General features: G+C 39.2%; 1 protein-coding gene across 1 annotated transcript; it reads left to right on the top strand.

The window, feature by feature from the left end:
• The first annotated feature begins 1,769 nt into the window (after nt 1–1,769).
• Nucleotides 1,770–17,169, top strand: fam83d (family with sequence similarity 83 member D). The gene is made up of 4 exons (XM_062986583.1): nt 1,770–2,291; nt 6,563–6,730; nt 14,939–15,063; nt 15,633–17,169. Exons 1-4 carry the CDS (start codon nt 1,818–1,820, stop codon nt 16,591–16,593), a joined length of 1,728 nt encoding a protein of 575 aa, XP_062842653.1. The 5' UTR covers nt 1,770–1,817; the 3' UTR covers nt 16,594–17,169.
• Nucleotides 17,170–20,692: the final 3,523 nt, after the last annotated feature.

The raw sequence follows: 20,692 nt of genomic DNA, 5'->3' as shown, positions 1-20,692 counted from the left end.
TTAGGTAACATGCACAATGAGTTAAACCGGATATTCCAAAATAAGTAAAAACATCCAGCACCTACACTAATTCAGTCATTTAAATGTGTAAGGGTAGGTCGGTCCTTCAAATCCAGTGAAGTGGGTCTGTCTAAAAATCTAGTGAGCTCTTTACATAGACAGCATTTTACGTCATCCTACGCGAGCTCCTGAGAAAAATGCTGTCTAAATTCGTAGATACCTTAACATGCTGCCTAATAAGGTGCTTCAATTCTGAGTAATAATATGACTGAATAATGAGAGGGCAGCCAAAGCTTTCTTAGCAGTAAAGGAAATGTTAGCATTCAGTGTGGCATTACTTTTCTCACAAAAAAATTACAAATATGGCGGATGAATGCAGAGCAACGAACGGAGTTCTTCTCAAATGTAAATAAATTCTTATTGATTTTAAATGTGTAAATGTATTTACATGTGTAATTTATTTACAAATTCTGGCTTGTCAGTGACAATCTAACCATTTTCGGTACACAGAGGGAGATGTTAACTGGCTGACGTGTAAGTAATGCGACTAAATAATCTGCTTTATGAGTTCATTGTCATTAGAATCCTCTATATTTAAACAGCTGCTTAAGTAGCAACCTAGCAAGGCTGCTTATTAGGTTTACAGACACACCCTATGACACCTTCAAAATTGAGAGACACCACAATGTTTAGTATAATAATTAGCACCAGTAAATCTTAGAGCAGAGTAACAAATGGAGTACAAGTGTCTGAGAGCTGAAGTTGAAGCATGCATGTAAAAAAGGTCACAAGACTTAGTAAGCATCCTTTTACAATGCAGAGGGAAATGTTTCATTGCCATTGCTATAAAAGAAACAATTCATCCCTTAACTGCTCACAAGTTTTGTCAGATGACATTTTGGATTTATCAATCCAAATTTTAAGATACTTATACAGTGTAGCTCCATAAATATTTGTACTATTTCACAGCATGAAAGTCCTGGGTTTGATTCCCAGATGGAGTGGTCTATGTCCTTTCTTTGTGGACTTCGCATGTTCTCCCCATGCCTGTGTGGGTTTCCTCCAGGAGCTCCGGTTTCCTCCCACAGTCCAAAGACATGCAAGTGAGGTGAACTGGAGATACAAAACTGTCCATGACTGACATTCAAGACTTGAACTGATGAATCTTGTGTAATGAGTAAATTACCTGTTCTGGTATGAATGTAACCAAAGTGTGTAAAACATGACGTTAAAATTCATAAATAAATAAATCCTCGGGGAGATCCGGTTTCCTCCCACAGTCCAAAGACATGCAAGTGAGGTAAATTGGAGATACAAAATTGTCCATGAATGTGTTTGACAGTAAACTTGAACAGATGAATCATGTGTAATGAGTAAACTACCTGTACTGAATGTAACCTAAGTGTGTGAAACATGACGTTAAAAATAAACATTTCTGGTAGAGATGGTGAGATCTTTATAAGCGGAATCTGGAGCGTGTTTATTTCCAAATTCAAACACCTGGCCAATGATCTACTGCGCTACGTTTACCTGTGCAGGCTTGTTGTAGCAGCCTATAAAATAGAAACCACACCTATATGGCAAAATCGGCCCATGTGCCCTTAGGATACTGGAGCGTACCCTGTGTTGATTTCCAAATTCAAAAACACTTGGCCAATCAACTACTTCCCAACAAGTGACGCAACGAACTTGACCAATAACATTACAGTGAACGAATGTCATTTGAAGTGTACTGGTCTTTTAAGAATTGCAGGGGAGTTTACCTTTATTTACAAGCAAAGGACCGTGGAAGACGTTTTGCTGCAATCCTGATAACTATGGCTATGTCGCAATGTCTAGAGGACTCACCGGGCTGGCGGACACCAGTAACCCGACAAAATTCAAATGTTAAAGAATTGTATAATGAAAGGCACCGTCTCGCACTGGAAACGCTGATTTCCGATGGAGTGAACTGCTTTGTGGACTTTCTGAAGAAGGAAAAAATGCCGAATTTCCTTTCTGATGAAGAGATGAAACGAATCTTATGTGCCGCAGTTGTTCCGAGGTGCGTTTCATTAACTGGAGATGATTCGCACTTTGAGCAGTCCGGCACTTTGGACTGTTCCTCTGTTACTTATTTTCCAGAGATTTCCGATGTGGAGCCCCCAGTTTTAGAGCTGGGTTGGCCCGCTTTCACGACAGGTTCGTTTCGCGGAGTGACGCGTGCTGTGGCTTATTTTCAGCCAAGTTACGGCGAGTGTATCTACAGCTGCAAAGAGGCAGTTAGAAGGATGATCAAAAATGCGAAGGAGGTAACAATTTTTGATTTGCTCATATTGGTGAAATCCCAATAGTATTTTCCCCACAAAACAGATGTTGCACAAAATCATGTTACCGTTTGATTTTAAAAGGCACTGTTTCGCAGATTCAATCACAGGAACAGACACACCACTCCATAACTTTTCATTTCCCTGAAAAACACACTTAACAGATGTTTTATGTTTTTGGTGTTATATCCACAACAATATTATTTCTGCAGCCTGGGGTAAAAAAGGAAAATGTTTGGAATTTTTTCCAACTTAAAAGCTTTTACTGCCAGGAGCTAAGCGAAGAGCTGCAGAAATGCCATAACACACACCGTCAAATGTTAGATTGTACAGTTTGACATATATTCTGAATTGCAGCTTTGCTGACATGTTGGTTTAAATGCCAAGTTTGTCAGAAGACCGTTTACATTTGCTGCTTTTAGCAGAAACCTTTATCCAGAATTTTTAACAGATGTATTTACTAGTAAAGATTTGCTTAGTCCAGTACAAGTAGACAAGTCTGAGAACAAAAAAATATTGAAACCCTGTTAGTACGAAATACAGGTTAATGAACAGAAGGGTTTTTTAATCAGCAGACAATATTAAATGATAGTTTCTATTTAAGAACGTATTAAAAAGGTGGGCCTTTAGTCATTTTTTGAAGATGGCAGGAAATTCAGCTGCTTGAACAAACAGGAGAAATTAATTCCACCACTGTTTCCACCCATTAATTCCTGGGTGTTAGTAGAGAATAGAGTCTTGATGCCTGTCTTGCTTCAGTTCTAAGGAGTTGGATCAAGATGAGCCAGACTGTGACTGGGGGTATAAAGTACATAGCAGAGTTTGATATTGTTATTAAAGCTTATATCTGGTTTTTAACATACACAGTTGTTCAGTTTTTTTTTTCTTATTTCGTTTCCTTGCCCATGGTAAATGTTTCCTCTAATACAGGGGTGTATACGGCCCGCGGGCCAGATCCGGCCTGGCAAAACTCTCGATCCGGCCCGCCAAATGAAGTGCTGATGCATTTTTAAATAAATGATGCTGTCACTTTAAATTCACCGGGTAATTCCATGAACTTGCGACTGAAAAAGTAAATGATGTAAATACAAGTTACTTCAGCGGCACCATGTGTTTGTCCAAACCAAGTACGAGTAAAAAAAAGAAAAGTGGATCTCGAGCATATGAAATGTAACCCTGAATGGACAAACAGGTATTTTCTCATGTCTGCTGTGCTTGCGACCACATTAATCAGTTAATGTCAGAAAGACGCTGCAGTATCTCCCACTGACCAACACATTTCTTCTAACTACTTGATGTTATGTAACTGTATTTAGTGCTGGGCGATTTTCACGATTAATTCTGTTAGTTAGAATGAACGTTTTCACATGATGTTAGAAATGTGACAATCGCGATTGTTTACATACTTTATATTTTAATTAAAATACCAACATGTCACGAGGCAGAAACTGAGCAGACGCTCGCGGAATATAAATCAGGGAAAGTTTAATATTAAATGGGCAAAAACAGTGTACAAAACCCTGCAGAGTCCAAAAACAGAGGATAAACAGATAGGCAGGAAACGGAAGACAGCAAGGATTATACACGGTAATGGTTAGATTCAGAAATAAAGACACAAACACGATCAGCAAAACTTCACAACGAGACTCAAACAGAAGAGTTTAAATAAGATTCATGGAACCGAACACAGCTGAACTGAATCAAAACTCCTGAGACGGTGAGCGCGATCAGGATTGGCTGACCGGGGACATGTGATAGTCACGTGACAGTCCAGGGGCTCATGGGAATTGTAGTCCATATGGTTAGACGTGCAATGTGCCCCCTCCATCCACCCCCCAATCACAAGAGGACAAAGCTGAGCTGAGTGCTTATTCGATGTCCCCCAGTGTAGATACTGATACAGACTCACTTATATGGCGGAAACAGTAAACAGGCTCGAGTTCCTTTTAAAAAAACCTGTAAAGAACTGTTTGTGGACAGATCTGTAAAAATGAAATGTGTGGCCCTCTGGTTTAGGTGTTTGTGTGAAATCGGCCCTTGGTAAAAAGAAGTTGTGCACCCCTGCTCTAATATTTCTGGGCACAATGCTCCATTCACCCATGTCTTTGGACTGTGAGAGAAAACCTGTGCTGCCAAAAGAACCCCTGCAAACACAGGGAGAAAGAGCAGGAAATGAAAAAGTGGATCAACTAGCCAGAGAAAAAACAAGACAAAATACAACAAACATCAGAATTCCCCTGACAGATATACAGTGGGGAAAATAAGTATTTGATCCCCTGCTGATTTTGTAAGTTTACCCCCTTACAAAGACTTGAACAGTCTATAATTTTTATGGAAGGTTTATTTTAACAGAGAGAGACAGAATATCAACAAAAAATCCAGAAAAAAAACATTAAATAAAAGTTATAAATTAATTTGTATTTAATTAAGGGAAATAAGTATTTGATCCCCTACCAACCAGCAAGAATTCTGACCCCCACAGACCGGTTATGTGCCCATGAGGCACACAAATTAGTCCTGTCCCTGTATAAAAGACACCTGTAACAGAATCAGTTTCTTCCATTCAAATCTCTCGACCACCATGTGCAAGACCAAAGAGCTATCAAAGGACGTCAGGGACAAGATTGTAGACCTGCACAAGGCTGGAATGGGCTACAAGACCATCAGCAAGAAGCTTGGTGAGAAAGAGACCACTGTTGGTGCGATAATTCGAAAATGGAAGAAATACAAGATCACAGTCAAATCGCCCTCGCTCTGGAGCTCCATGCAAGATCTCACCTGGTGGGGTAAGAATGATTCTGAGAAAGGTGAGGTCAGCCCAGAATTACACGGGAGGAGCTTGTCAATGATCTCAAGGGAGCTGGGAGCACAGTCACCAAGAAAACCATTAGTAACACACTTTGCCGTAATGGATTGAGATCCTGCAGTGCTTTTGCACTGTCCCTTGAGCAAAAGTCCCTTTGCTCAAGAAGGCTCATGTACAGGCCCGTCTGAAGTTTGCCTGAATGATTCAGAGAAAGCTTGGGAGAATGTGATATGGTCAGATGAGATCAAAATTGAGCTCTTTGGCATCAACTCCACTCGCCGTGTTTGGAGGCAGAGAAATGCCCAGTGGGGATGGTGTTCTTGGGGTCATATCCAGCATTTCTCTGCTCCCAGCTCCCTTGAGATCATTGACAAGCTCCTCCCGTGTAATTCTGGGCTGACCTCACCTTTCTCAGAATCATTCTTACCCCACGAGGTGAGATCTTGCATGGAGCTCCAGAGCGAGGGCGATTGACTGTGATCTTGTATTTTTTCCATTTTCGAATTATCGCACCAACAGTGGTCTCTTTCTCACCAAGCTTCTTGCTGATGGTCTTGTAGCCCATTCCAGCCTTGTGCAGGTCTACAATCTTGTTCCTGACGTCCTTTGATAGCTCTTTGGTCTTGCACATGGTGGTCGAGAGATTTGAATGGAAGAAACTGATTCTGTTACAGGTGTCTTTTATACAGGGACAGGACTAATTTGTGTGCCTCATGGGCACATAACCGGCCTGTGGAGGTCAGAATTCTTGCTGGTTGGTAGGGGATCAAATACTTATTTCCCTTAATTAAATACAAATTAATTTATAACTTTTATTTAATGTTTTTTTTTCTAGATTTTTTGTTGATATTCTCTCTCTGTTAAAATAAACCTTCCATAAAAATTATAGACTGTTCAAGTCTTTGTAAGGGGGTAAACTTACAAAATCAGCAGGGGATCAAATACTTATTTTCCCCACTGTACATACATTCCCTCCTAATAAATACCTGCATCAGAGAAAAAAGGCAAATTGAATGGAACACTCAAATGTGGAACACACAAATGTGTTAAACATGGCGTTAAAATCCAAACAAATCTTTTGGTATTTGTTGTAAATTCTTCATAATTGTCTTAACTTTAAAGTGAATGCAAGTGCAATTAATTGACATTTCTTTTTGCTTTTTGTTTGCAGCATTTGTAACTAGATTTTTAATGTATAAATACTTTTTATCCTATTAATTATTTAAGGTTTTTAAACATGTTTGTGCTTATTAATGCACAATTTTTCTTCATGTGTTTAGGTACAAATTCATTAGACATTGTGTGTAAATTAAAAATGTACATGCACTTTTGTTTTTCCTTTGCTGTGTGTTACACCCTTTTTTATCCATCCTTGATTTTGTATAGCCAAAATTTTGTTTGATTATAAAAGTAATTTACCATATTGTTATTTTTTCCTTTTTATTTGCAGGTAATTGCCATAGTAACAGACTCACTGACAGATCTGGATATTTTCTGTGACCTGCAGGAGGCATGCACTCGCTGTCGAATCCCTGTGTACATCCTATTAGATCAGTCCTGTCTTCCATCATTCCTTCAGATGTGCAAAAATCTTAATGTACATCTGGAGGACCTTCAGGTAGATGTTGGAATAGAACAATAGTCATTCTATCAAAAGTTTAAAGTTTTGTAAAAATGCAAGTTTGAGAATCTACTGTGGTATGTAAAGTCATTTGCGTCTATTAGTAAAACTGCCATATGGCATTAAAACAAGTGCTTATTTAGGTTTTGCGGATGAATTGCTTTAAAGGGGGATATTTGACATACTTGCCCTTTTGTTTGCATAATTTTCTTAACATTTACATATTGATCAACTGACAGGGGTGTGGTATGTTGAGTGACATCATAACAAAGATTGTTGAGGATCATCCTCATTGGTGCCTACAGGAGATATGACAAAACTTTCTGTACACCATATTCAGTTCTGTTCAGTGAGCTGTTTAGACAGCATTTGGCACAAACCTCAGTACAAGAGCAATAAACTCTGGCAGATTGTGCAAGAAAAGGCATCTTTAAGTAGGAAATTAGCAAAAACTGAAAATTAGTCATAAGACTAGCATTAACTATTAAGTACATTCATGGGGGTCTACGCAGCTGCAGCCACAGTTAAAATATAGTCGATATTCTGGCACACAGATATTAAGTAAGACAGTACACATTAAAAGCTAAACACTGTAAGGACTGTTGTAAATTTAGTTTAATATGCAACATTCATTTGACAGTCAGCATTTCAGTCCCACTTGTAGAAATAACTACTAATTTTACAATTTTGTAGGCAAATAAAAATGGTCAACACAATCCAATTACAAATTTATGTAAAATTACATTTATTTATTTTAAAAAATGGCAGTTCAAGCTCCCACTGCTGCCAACGAGTTATGGACCGTTGAAAAACAACAGTATACTTTGTTGATAGTGACATTGCAAATGCATTTTGAGTGTCAGACAAGCTCAAATAAGCGTTTTTAAGCACTTAATTGTTAAATTGCACAGTTTTTAAGCACAATTGTTAAATAGGTTAGGTACAACCCCAAATCAGACAAAGTTGGGACAGTATGAAAAATGCAATGTTTCTTACATTTTGTTTTATTGCAGACACTATAAACCCAAGATATTGCATGATTTGTCTGGTCAACTTAATTTCTTCTGGTAATATACATCCATTTCTGCATTTCAGGCCAGCAACACATTCCAATAAGTTGGGACAGGGGCAATTTAGGGCTAGTAAAGAGGTAAAAAATAAATAATTATGTGATTTCAAACAGGTAATGTCAACAGGTGATTGTAATCACGATTTGGAACAAAATTAGGTATACAAAAGTCTTTAAGGAGCAAAGATGGACAGAGGATCTTCAGTGTCTACAAAAGCATAAGAAAATAAAATGTGTAAAATCAGTGTTCCTTAACAAAAGATTGGAAGCGAATTGCACATTTCTCTCTCTGTGGTGCATAATATTATTAAACAATTTAAGGAATCTGATGAAATTTAAGTTCATAATGGGCAAGGGTGCAAGCCTAAGCTGAAAACCTGTGATCTCCAATCCCTCAGAACATTAATCAGTAGCTGATACAACCACATGGGCAAATGATTATTTTTGCAAACCTTTGTTAAGCACATCAATACAGAGTTACAACCACAAATGCCACTGAAAACATTACTGTGCAAAAAAAGAAGCCTTGTGTTACCCATATCCAGAAGCTGTGTCAAATTGTCTGGGCTTGAAGGCATCTTGAATGGACCAGCACACAGTGGAACTGTGTATTGTGGTCAGACAAATCAGTATTTCAGATCTTTTTTGAAAGCCAAAATGGGTCTGTTATGGTATGGGATTGTGTCAGTGGCCTTGGCAAAGGTAATTTACACTTTTTTGATAGCAGCAATAATGCAGAAAAGTACATTGAGATCTTAGAGCAACATATGCTGTCTTTAAGCTGACATCTTTTTCTAGGACATCCATGAATTTTTAAAAAGATAAAGCAAAATCAAATGCTGCTGTCATTACAAAGGCATGGCTGCGGAAGAAAAGGTTATGGGTACTGGACTGGCCGGCCTGCACTGCAGTCTTGACTTGTCCTCAATAGAGAATGTGTGGATTTTGAAACAAAAAATGTGACGACACGTTTGTAGGAAAAATGAGACAAAATTACACCTGAAACACTTCATCGCTGTGCAAAAGCATTTTTTAATCTGTTGTGGGAAGGAATGGCAAAATTACAAAGAGATGCTTTACTATCCCAACTTTTTTGTAATGTGTTGAAATGTACAGTATATTAAATGTATATTCAATCATGAAATTAAGTTAACCAGGCAAAACATGAAATATCTAAGATTCATATTGCAGTGAAACAATAATCTTAGAAAATGTAAAACATTTGCATTTTCCATCCTGTCCGAATTTTTTGAGTTTGTAACTTGATTTGGGGTTGTAATTAGAAGCACCAGGTATAGCCACAGATTACCTTAAAGGGCTTTAACAGCAGACACCAATGTGTTTGCATTCTTCTACATATCCTGAGCAGAGGGTAAAAGCTGGGCCAAGCAAGTAGCACTGGAGAGTGAGGATCGCCCAGGGGTTTTTGTAGCACTGGAGAGCAAGTAGCACTGGAGAGTGAGGACCGCCCAGGGGTTTTTGTTCATGTATCTGTTGGTCCTGGATTCTGTAAAGTTGCTTTGAGACAATGTCTATTGTGAAAAAGTGCTACATAAATAAACTTGACTTGACTTGACCGCCCACTTCATGGCAGAGCTCTGCTTCTCTGGTGTTGCACTTACTCTTTTGCAACAAGAGTTTCCTCCGAATGCATAGTGCTGGCACGACCTCCACCTCTTGGGACAAAACAGCCCTCTGTTTGATGTATCTAACTGCAACACAAAGTGGGGATAAAGGTTAGGGCAGATTAAGGGCCCCCAGAAAAAGCTGCTTTAATGTTTATGAACATTGACACTGCTCAGTCCACTGCACTGGATCTGCTGCTGCCTTTTATTAAGGCAGTGGGCTGACAAGGTCATAGGTAATAGTACATCTCCAGTCTCAGAAACTGTCTCACCTTCTTGGACATGGGTTATGGGTAGGCTGTAATAGCAGCTGTTTTGCCATTTTGTAGTCACGCCTGTCCCTGCCCTAAGTGGAAGTCGAGATACCGCACCTTCACCCATCTAGTTTAACACTTCTATGAAATTTTGGTGAGAATTGCTAGTATTTTATGACTGCCCACTTATATTGCACATGCCGCTCTCATTCACTGCAATAGATGACCGCCCACAGGGGTTCATCAGTGTATGCTGCAGCATATGCTTAGTGCAGGTGCAGGGCCCTATCCAACAGCTGTTGAAACCTGGCTGGTGCCCCAAACAGTCTGAAGGAAAGCATGATAAACTGGAGCAATCCAAACTGGGTGGAGATTTTTTTTTACCTTTGGACTGAGGAGATAAGGGAATGTGCCAATAGTCAAGTCAAATTTATTTGTATAGTGCTTTTTACAGTGGACATTGTCTCAAAGCAATTTTACAGAAACCAGGACCTACAGACCAAAAACCCATGTAGAGCAAGCTGAGGGTGACAGTGGCAAGGAATAACTCCTTTAAAATTACAGGAAAAAACCTTGAGAGGAACCAGCAGGGACCCATCCTTTTTGGGTAGCCTGGAGAATAATTCAAATGAATAGGATTTACACAAATCATACATACACATTGTCTGGTTCCTCTTAAGGTTTCTTCCCATTTATGATGGTTGGTATTGTGCTGCAAGCAGGCTGGTATTATGACTTGTTAAATTGTTGTTAGATGGCTGTAATAGTCTCCAAAGCTGTTGCTAGGGTATTGTAAGCTGATTGCTAACCTGGTATTCCAGTTGTTTGCTAGAATGTTTCTGGTTGGCTACTAGTATTCCAAGTGGTTGTTAGGGTGTTACTACATGTTTTCTAGGGTATATTGCAAATATTCTGAATCTCAGGCAAACTAGTGAACTAAAATCTCTCAGAATAATAAAATGTTAAAAGAAAAATAATATAAGCCAGATAAGAATAGTAGTGAGCATTACAAAGCACTCAGTCAAAAAATCTTGATCTGTTTTTAATTATTATTTTAGCAAACGCCATAATGTCATATTAATGTCAAGTGGTTGAGTTACTGGGAAAAAAAATTCTGTGTTGATAGTTTGGGTTTTGCAACTAAAAGTCACATAAACAGTGTAGATTTACACTTCCTAAATGTCAAGAAGCTAGATATAAAGACTCTTTTGACAGGCAACCAAATAACTTAAGTTATGAAGTTTATTGTGGATGTTAGTAGTTCACAATAGCAAATTGTGAACTTTGCTTAGAGCGAGATTAAGCAGAAACTTCTTATAATTTGAAAATATTGCTGTTGACCAAGGCAACGCTCCATAATCAATTTTGCTTTTAGTAACTCTGACATTTGCCTTCAACAGCATGTTAACATTTGTATTGAAAAAAGTAAAAGGCAGCATGAAATGGATGAGTCATAAAGGCCACTATTAATGTAAGGAAAGTTAGATGGGCAGAATGATAGTTGTACTTGTCCGATTACAAGGTATGTTGTGTAGTATCTGTTTCAACTGAAAACATACCAATGCTACAGATGGCATACATAAAAAATGCGCTGTTGCTGTAGTTGTGTGTAAATGATCTTTAGAGCAGTGCTTTACAATAAGAAAGAAGAAAAATTCACAATAAGAAAGACACCAGGCAAAAATGGCATTCATGGCAAAGTTAAAAGGTGCAAACCACTGCTGAACAAAAAGAACACAATTACTCGTCTCAGGTTTGCCAACAATCATCTAGGTGACCCTCAACCATAAATGATGCTTTCTATCAGAAAATCTTAAAGGAGAAAATCCATCAGTCAGTTTGTGACCTAAAGCTCAACCCCTTTTAGGTCATACAGCAGGACAATGATCCGAAGCTTGCAAGCATGTCCAACTCTAAAGCTTCTGAAGCACATATCACAGAAGCTTGGTATAAACACAATTCAACTCTATATGCAGCTTATGCAGAAACAATTTCAGGGTTTCTCTAAACAGAGCCCTGAATTCTTCAACCTTCATTAGTTTTTGGTGTTGTTAAAATAGTCGTGTGTTGGCATGTGGAAAGAGCTTTATTATATAGAAGTGTTGCTTAGTGAATCTTACAAACACGTGCAGACATGGGAAGAAACAAGTTAGAACAAGCATTTCAGACAAAGGTGTTCGATTGCAATGGAAAGTCTCAGGCAATTTCAAGCTTTTTTGAGTGAAAGGAAAAAGTATAAGTGCACAAGTTCAAACATTATAAAGATCAAACATTATAATTATCTGAAACCCAGACACAACCATTTTGTTTTATGCTTTTAAAGTAACTGTGCTGAGCATTTACACAAACATGATTGGCTATGTCTTGAGGATGGATAGACAAAGCCCCCTAATGGATCCAGGGTATTACTGCCTTCCACCCAGTGTTTATTGGACATTGGAATTTAAATAGCAGCTGATACCATGAAATGGGAGACTGCTATTTCTCAGAAACTTGCCAGAAAAAATTTACAGGAGAGCTTGCAGAAGAGAGCCACTAGTATCAACTAGTATACTGACTTTACAGTAAATGTACACATGGTTATTCTTGACACAATGTAAAACATGTTGTTAAAATCCTAATAAATAAACAAACAAACGATCTTGACACTAAAGGGTGATAGTTATTGTAAGGGTCTAGAAAAGCAGTCAGTTCAAGTGAAAATGGGCTTTCTGTCTCGGCTCTAAAATAAATAAGCAGATTTTGTCCCATTTGATGCCAAGCATAGCCATGGGGGAAAACTTGGAAAAGGTCTCCTCAAGTTTTAAATTATCCATAGTTGGTAACATGCAACAAGAAGATGAAACAATAATTTATAGAGAAGTAGGCTACATTACTATTGAGCAAAACACATAAAAATTCAAGCCATTTGTGTTCATCTTATTCCCACTTTTAATTAATTCCCAAATTGTGATTGGGTGTTCCTACAAGTTTTGTTACCTCTTTTCTTTATATGGATAGCCTGTAAGATGTGCTCCTTATTATTTAAGTGTGTAAAAACAGATTCAGAAGCGTTTTAACCTCGGGGCATCTGGAGGCCCAAATGCTCATGTGCACCAATAGTAAAAATCTTGAATTTGCAAATTGGCTGAGTATTACTGTAAATTGCCAGTAAATTTCTTCAGAGACAGTACACTACTCAGATGTTTGTCAATGATGTAAGAAAGGTTGTCTTCAGCTGCAAAGCTGTGTTTGTTTGTCATGTTGTATTATCTCATTTTACTTCCTAAGTATCCTTTATGCATTGACTTTTACAGGGCTACAATGCTATGTCTTAAAGCAACAATACAGATGAAATGTCTTTATTTGACTTATAGACATACAGTTCTGTCAAAAAGTATTCGCCCACTTCCCCGTTTCTTATATATATATGTATATATATATATATATATATATATATATATATATATATACAGGGGTTGGACAAAATAACTGAAACACCTGGTTTTAGACCACAATAATTTATAAGTATGGTGTAGGGCCTCCTTTTGCGGCCAATACAGCGTCAATTCGTCTTGGAAATGACATATACAAGTCCTGCACAGTGGTCAGAGGGATTTTAAGCCATTCTTCTTGCAGGATAGTGGCCAGGTCACTACGTGATGCTGGTGGAGGAAAACGTTTCCTGACTCGCTTCTCCAAAACACCCCAAAGTGGCTCAATAATATTTAGATCTGGTGACTGTGCAGGCCATGGGAGATGTTCAACTTCACTTTCATGTTCATCAAACCAATCTTTCACCAGTCTTGCTGTGTGTATTGGTGCATTGTCATCCTGATACACGGCACCGCCATTGGATGCACATGGTCCTCCAGAATGGTTCGGTAGTCCTTGGCAGTGAAGCGCCCATCTAGCACAAGTATTGGGCCAAGGGAATGCCATGATATGGCAGCCCAAACCATCACTGATCCACCCCCATGCTTCACTCTGGGCATGCAACAGTCTGGGTGGTACGCTTCTTTGGGGCTTCTCCACACCGTAACTCTCCCGGATGTGGGGAAAACAGTAAAGGTGGACTCATCGGAGAACAATACATGTTTCACATTGTCCACAGCCCAAGATTTGCGCTCCTTGCACCATTGAAACCGGCGTTTGGCATTGGCACGAGTGACCAAAGGTTTGGCTATAGCAGCCCGGCCGTGTATATTGACCCTGTGGAGCTCCCGACGGACAGTTCTGGTGGAAACAGGAGAGTTGAGGTGCACATTTAATTCTGCCGTGATTTGGGCAGCCGTGGTTTTATGTTTTTTGGATACAATCCGGGTTAGCACCCGAACATCCCTTTCAGACAGCTTCCTCTTGCGTCCACAGTTAATCCTGTTGGATGTGGTTTGTCCTTCTTGGTGGTATGCTGACATTACCCTGGATACCGTGGCTCTTGATACATCACAAAGACTTGCTGTCTTGGTCACAGATGCGCCAGCAAGACGTGCACCAACAATTTGTCCTCTTTTGAACTCTGGTATGTCACCCATAATGTTGTGTGCATTGCAATATTTTGAGCAAAACTGTGCTCTTACCCTGCTAATTGTACCTTCACACTCTGCTCTTACTGGTGCAATGTGCAATTAACGAAGATTGGCCACCAGACTGGTCCAATTTAGCCATGAAACCTCCCACACTAAAATGACAGGTGTTTCAGTTATTTTGTCCAACCCCTGTATATATATATGACTATATTGACTATAATTGACAAATACATAATTAAAACAGCTTAATCAAAATAGTTACAACTGGCAGCATTACTGAGGTTGTCCCATCGTCCAGAGTGGGATGGTCAAATAAATTAATCTTCAGGGATTAAATCAGTTGCACATACAATCTCAAAAACACCAAACCCACAGTGAAGTATGCAGATGGGCTAAATATGACAGCAGTTGAACATGTAAAGAGTGCAAGGTCATTACACATTATTGAAAGGTAAACATGCAATTAAAGTCCATTGTTCCCTAAATAGCCTCTGGATCCAAATTGTTTCTTATTATTAATATTATTATTTTTAATTCAATAATCTTCCAGAACTGCATACTCTTTCTCAGAGTCTTTGTGGGTTGTGAGGGAGTAGTTTTCATGTTGTAGGAGGTGGGAGATAATGTACTTAAAGAAAAAAATGCTTGTCCTGAGTTTGACTATCCTAAAATAATATTAGCTTTGTTAATAAATATTGGAAATATTTGTTTTTGTAGCTGTGTTGTAACACAATTTGCTTTTCTTAAAGCATATGAGAGTAAGGACTATAACAGGTTCTACTTACTACATGAGATCTGGTGCTCGAATTACTGGAAAAGTTCATGAGCGATTCATGTTGATTGATGGAAACAGAGTTGCAACAGGCTCCTACAGGTAAGGATAAGACTCTGTTACAATTATTCACATTCACTTTCTTTGGGAAACAGATAGTAACTGTGTTTCTACATTCTTTTGTTTTCTGTTAATTTTTCCCATTTTAAAAAGGTAATTGTAAAGGTTAAAACCTAAATCTTTAAAACCAAATCTGGCTCCTGACAACATTACCAACATTACCAAGCGACCTTGGGTTTTTGTGAAAGGTGCTATATAAGTGTAACTTATTATTATTATTATTATTACTGAAACTAACCATAATCTTCTGCCAAAATACAATAAAGATTTTTTTTGACACTAACAAAGCTTTTTCTTTAGTAAATGTGGACAATTTACTGCAGAGTATAGCTCATTAGCAATCATTTTATGGTAAAATTTGATTGTCTGGTCAAACCTGACAGATTGGGGCACAAAATAAGGTTGTGGTGTTAGACAAAGGAAATGCATTTTATAAAACATCATGGAAACAAATCCTACTTTTGGTATTGCTTTGGGTGTGTTATATCAACATTTGCAGTGCTTATATTTAGAGGAAACAATAAGATAATTCTTAATTTTTTCAACTTTAGGTTCAACTGGACTGATGGTAAAATCAACAGTAGCAATTTAATGGAGCTGTCTGGCCAGATCACAGAGAACTTTGATGAAGAGTTCCGCATCCTCTATGCCCAGTCTTTTCCACTGAACACAAGAGCTTTCATTACTGTTGGAAACTGCGGCAACTATGACTGCCTACTCCAAAAGCCCCCAGGAATTCCTACTTCCCAGCTTGCAAGGGCAGCCATTGTGTCTGACCAGCCATCATCGTACCTGACCAGCACACCTAACAGATGTCAGGCCACAGAGATACAAAAGCTTGGTAAGGAAAGGAAGAATGAGAGCAAGAAAAGTTGTTCATTTTCTGATAGTTTAGCAGTTGAAGAGAACTGGATGGAACAAGGTGTTAAACAAGATCTGATTACTGATGAACATTCTGCAAAAACTGAGAAAGTTGATGACATAGCTAGCACTCAAATCTTTGAAACTAGTGCATCTTTAGTTGTCAAGTCCCGCCACACCTCCACCCAGACCGTTTGCCTGATTTCAGACAACATAATGCAAACAGAAACAGACACCAGCCCTCAGCATTTCTTACCCATATCCCCAAGCTTCTCTTCTAGTGATAATGCTAACAGCTCCAATGATTCCTCTTCCTCAAACTCCACACTATCCAGGGATTGCCCGGTCTTATTGGAGGTAAACCACTGCCCATCCAGCCATCGCAGCACTCTCTCCACAAGCAAAAACATGAATGAGTACTTTTGCAAACTGACAAAAGAACGCCAGTATCATTACTCCAATATCCGCTCCAAGTTGGACAACATGATAATGTTGCTCTCTCACAGGAGGGAGCCGATGGATCTTGCTGGTCTTGTTTATGGACCTGGACTGCACAGGGGCCAAAAAAGTCATGCAGAGGGCAGACCGCTCTGTGGCATAAAGGACAGTGTGTTTATGGGGACTTGGCCAAGGTCAAGGGGTCTGCAATGATGAGCATGTGTATACAGCATTTTTGGTGTTGGGCTATACATTTGCAGTGGTTTTATCATTTGTGCATCAAATACGGTTTAAGGGTCTTACTCTCAAATGCCTTATAAGTTAATAAAATATATTTATGGTTAGATATGCAGCAGGGAAATGTACTTCTAGTTTCTTTCAAGTGAGCTGACTTAAGTAGTTTAACATATTTCGTTCTATTTCTCATTCATTTAACAAAAGCTACTGCCTTTATCACATTTGTGTTTATTTTTGTTACCAGCAGTTACTAATAAATAATTAAGTACAACTTTTGCTGATTGCTAATAATTTATGAGCCAGAATACCAGGCTTTAGCTGGTCAGGTGTACCAGGTATAAGGTTAATTGTAAGACTGACCTTACTGTAAAAATAACTTGTATGGTGAACTCATTATTATCTTCATCAGATCAAAAATCCAATATGTTTAATCGTAATACTATTTACCAGCCATTGGGCCCTCATTCTGTGTGAAAAGGTTTTTTCAAGAATGTGCTCATTTTTTCCAGTTTAATACTGTCAACCATATGTAGGTGTGGAATTTAATACTGTTGGACAGTTATTTGATTAAAATGTACTTGAATACACACATTACATATCTGAGTCTTTAACCCCAAGTTTTGGAACACCCTAGCTTCCACTTGTATTTCCTTAGCAACTGAATGGCTTTATCATCTTATTAACCATGTGAAACACCCTAGCAACCAACTGGAACCCTCAAAGCAACCATTTATTTGCTGTAGCAATAACCTAAGATACCATAGCAACCACCTGACACATAGTAATCACCAACAAACACTTATCAAAAACATTTCACCCCACACATTTGGAACACCCAAGCAATCATCCATCATCACACTAGCAACCACCTAAAATTCCATAGATAACATCTAGCAACCACCTAGCCACTCAAACGATAATTAACCCTTTTTAGCAACATCATGCAAGCACCATGTGTAATGTCAGTTGAGCCACAGAGCTGGAGGAAGTACAAAAAAGTGACATTACACATGTTTACACACAACCCCACACATACATACTTACATACAATCACATATCTAACCAAAAGTATTTATCTCTATACATACACTTTTACATAACTAACTAAAAGCAGTCACCTCCACACATATAAATTACATACACCTGCTTGCATGACTGACCGAAAGTAATCAATCCCACCCATTTAGAATACCCTAGTAATCATGCAAATCACCAAAGCAACCACTTAGCCAAACACCTGGAACACTATGCTAACACCATAGAAACCACCTGAAGCAACATACTGTAGCAACCACCAGAAAACCAATGTTTGTCATATCTACCAAACACAAGTGTTTCAAAATTCTTCACACATTCTTTATTGGGGACAGGTCAGGACTGCAGGCAGGCCAGCTCAGTACCCGTACCTTCTTCTTCCGCAGCCATGCCTTTGTAATGTGTGCAGCATGTGGTTTTGCATTGTCTTGTTGAAAAATGTCCCTGGAAAAGATGGTGACTTGAAGGCAGCATATGTTGCTCTAAGATCTCAATGTACTTTTCTGCATTAATGCTGCCAACACAGAAGTGTAAATTACCTTTGCCAAGGGCACTGACACAGCCCCATACCGTGACAGACCCTGGCTTTTGGGCTTGCTGATAACAGTCTGGATGGTCCTTTTTAACTTTGGTCCAGAGCACACAGCGTCCATTTTTTCAAAAAAAAGACCTGGAATGCTGATTCATCTGACCACAATACACATTTCCACTGTGTGATGGTCCATCCTAGATGCTTCCAAGCCCAGAGAAGTTGACGCCGCTTCTGGACATGGTTAACATAAGTCTTCTTTTTTGCACAGTAAAGTGTGAAGTGGCATTTGTGCACGTGACTCCGTATTTTATTGCTTGACAAAGCTTTGCCCATGTAGTTATATCAGCCACTGTGGAGTGGCGGTTCTTTATACAGTGATATCTGAGGGATTGAAGATCATAGGCGTTCAGCTTAAGCTTGTGCCCCTGGCCTTTACGGACTAAATTCCTCCCGATTCCTTGAATTGTTTAATGATATTATTCACTGTAGAGGGAGAAATATGCAAATCCTTTCCAATCTTTCTTTGAGGTACATTGTTTTTAAACATTTCAATAATTTTCTCACGCATTTGTTGACAAACAGGAGATCATCTGGCCATCTTTGCTCATCAGGCTTTCCTGGATGCTGCTTTTGTACCAAACCATGATAACAATCACCTATTGACATCACCTGTTTGGAATTACATCATTTTTTACATCATTTAGTTTTTTTTTACCTTATTACTAGCCCTAAATTGCCCTCATCCCAACTTTGTTTGGAATGTGGTGCAGGCCTGAAATGCAGGAATGGAGGTATATTAACAAATTAAATGCAGTTAAGCAGACAAAACTTGAAATATCTTGGGTTCAAACTGTCTACAATCAAATATGCAAGTCAAAGCAAATTCATGGAATAATGCATTTTTATTTTATTTGCATTTTCCATACTGTCCCAACTTTTTCTGATTTGGGGTTGTACATATGCACCATAAAGTAAAACAATTACAATGGAAAATATTTTTTTATTTACTGCATTTTGCTTGCAAAGTACTGCAACACATGCTGTATATACTGTATGAGCAAAAAATAGGCTTGTAACTGACAAAAAATTAGTGTGCATCGTGTCCTTTATTTAAATCTGGCCACAAGATCTCATTGACTTTACAGGCGATAGACAGCAAGGGAAGGACTGTCTGGAGTGACGTATCCACCCCTGGCAGGCTCCCTCATCAATGTCACCACAAGCTTCGTCCATGGCCTGGAGAAGGGGTATGCGCTGGTGGGATTGGTGATCATAGACCTTCTACCTCCATACCTGTACACAAGGACGGATTAAGGATAGTCTGGGCCCCTGGGCAAAGAGTTGCAGGGGCCCTTGATCTAATGGTATGCCCTGCTCTTCTCTAGGGCCCCCTGGTAGGGGCTCTCATAACCAGGGCCCTCTAAAAATATGCCCCCCTCTTTCCTAGGACCCCTAATAGCCAGAAGTCGAAGTCAGAGCAGTGCCACAACGCCTCATCCATTTTCATAAGGGGCCCAAAAGCATGGCTAGGGCCCCCAAAAGCATGGCTAGGGCCCAAAAGCATGGCTAGGAGCCCCAAAAGCATGGCTAGGGGCCCCAAGAGGCCCTGGGGTCAAAGTCCCTAATAGTCAGAGGATCCTTAAAATGAAGGGCCCTCGGAAATAAAAATATATTGTATCATAAATGTTGATAGGCGTCGCAAAATGTTTTGGGCCAGGGCCCCCCCGGGGCCCCCTGACCTCAAGGGCCCCTGGGCGCTGGCCCCACTGGCCCGGTCAGTAATCCAGCCATGCCTGTACATAATCATAGTGCAGTTGTTTGACACCATCAGAGTTGCACTGAAATAGTACCCTGTATAGCTGCTTCATGCAAACTTGATGTCTTTTCAGGAGATGACCCAGAGCAAATAAGCTCAACGGTTGGATGGTTTACTGACATTGTCAGTAATGATGTGCTGTTGTAGTTCTCGTAAACGTATGCTATTGTTCGCTCTGGCCATGTTTATTTGCCATGGCGATTAGCCATCTTACATAATTACAATCACATTCCTAATCAAAAGTATTTAACTCCACACATACAAACTTAAATTCACACCTAGAGTGTTCACCATAATTTATGTACCCTGGTAACCACCTTGGTTGCCCTAGCAAACACTTAAACACCATAGCAAACACACATCTCACCACCACCTCAGCAACCAGCTGAAATACAATGGCAACCACTGGAAAACCCAGTTTTCAATGCCATGTTAGAGGACAACAATAACAGTGACAATAACTAGTATGGCTTTAGCAACCATAGAACACACCCTAGCAGCCACCTGTAACACTTAGCAATGTACAGACCAAACTGTAAGTCATACGAACATGAAACTTGTGTGAACTGATGAACCTTGTGAATGAGTAACTACCGTTCCTGTCATGAATGTAACCAAAGTGTAAAACACAACGTTAAAATCCTAATAAACAAACAAACTCAAGTCAAAATTCAAGTCAAATGTATTTATAT

Source organism: Trichomycterus rosablanca, chromosome 24 (genome assembly GCF_030014385.1).
Source record: "Trichomycterus rosablanca isolate fTriRos1 chromosome 24, fTriRos1.hap1, whole genome shotgun sequence".
Lineage (NCBI taxonomy): Eukaryota > Metazoa > Chordata > Actinopteri > Siluriformes > Trichomycteridae > Trichomycterus > Trichomycterus rosablanca.
Note: the sequence above shows the minus strand (reverse complement) of the source record. Positions and strands in the feature narration are given on the sequence as shown.

What these genes read in the sequence shown, in the direction of transcription:
- fam83d (XM_062986583.1), top strand. Translation starts at nt 1,818, where the DNA reads ATGGCTATGTCGCAATGTCTAGAGGACTCACCGGGCTGGCGGACACCA. An exon ending in TGATCAAAAATGCGAAGGAG is followed by an intron (nt 2,292 to 6,562) that starts GTAACAATTTTT and finishes TTTTATTTGCAG; the next exon opens with GTAATTGCCATAGTAACAGA. An exon ending in GTTGCAACAGGCTCCTACAG is followed by an intron (nt 15,064 to 15,632) that starts GTAAGGATAAGA and finishes TTTCAACTTTAG; the next exon opens with GTTCAACTGGACTGATGGTA.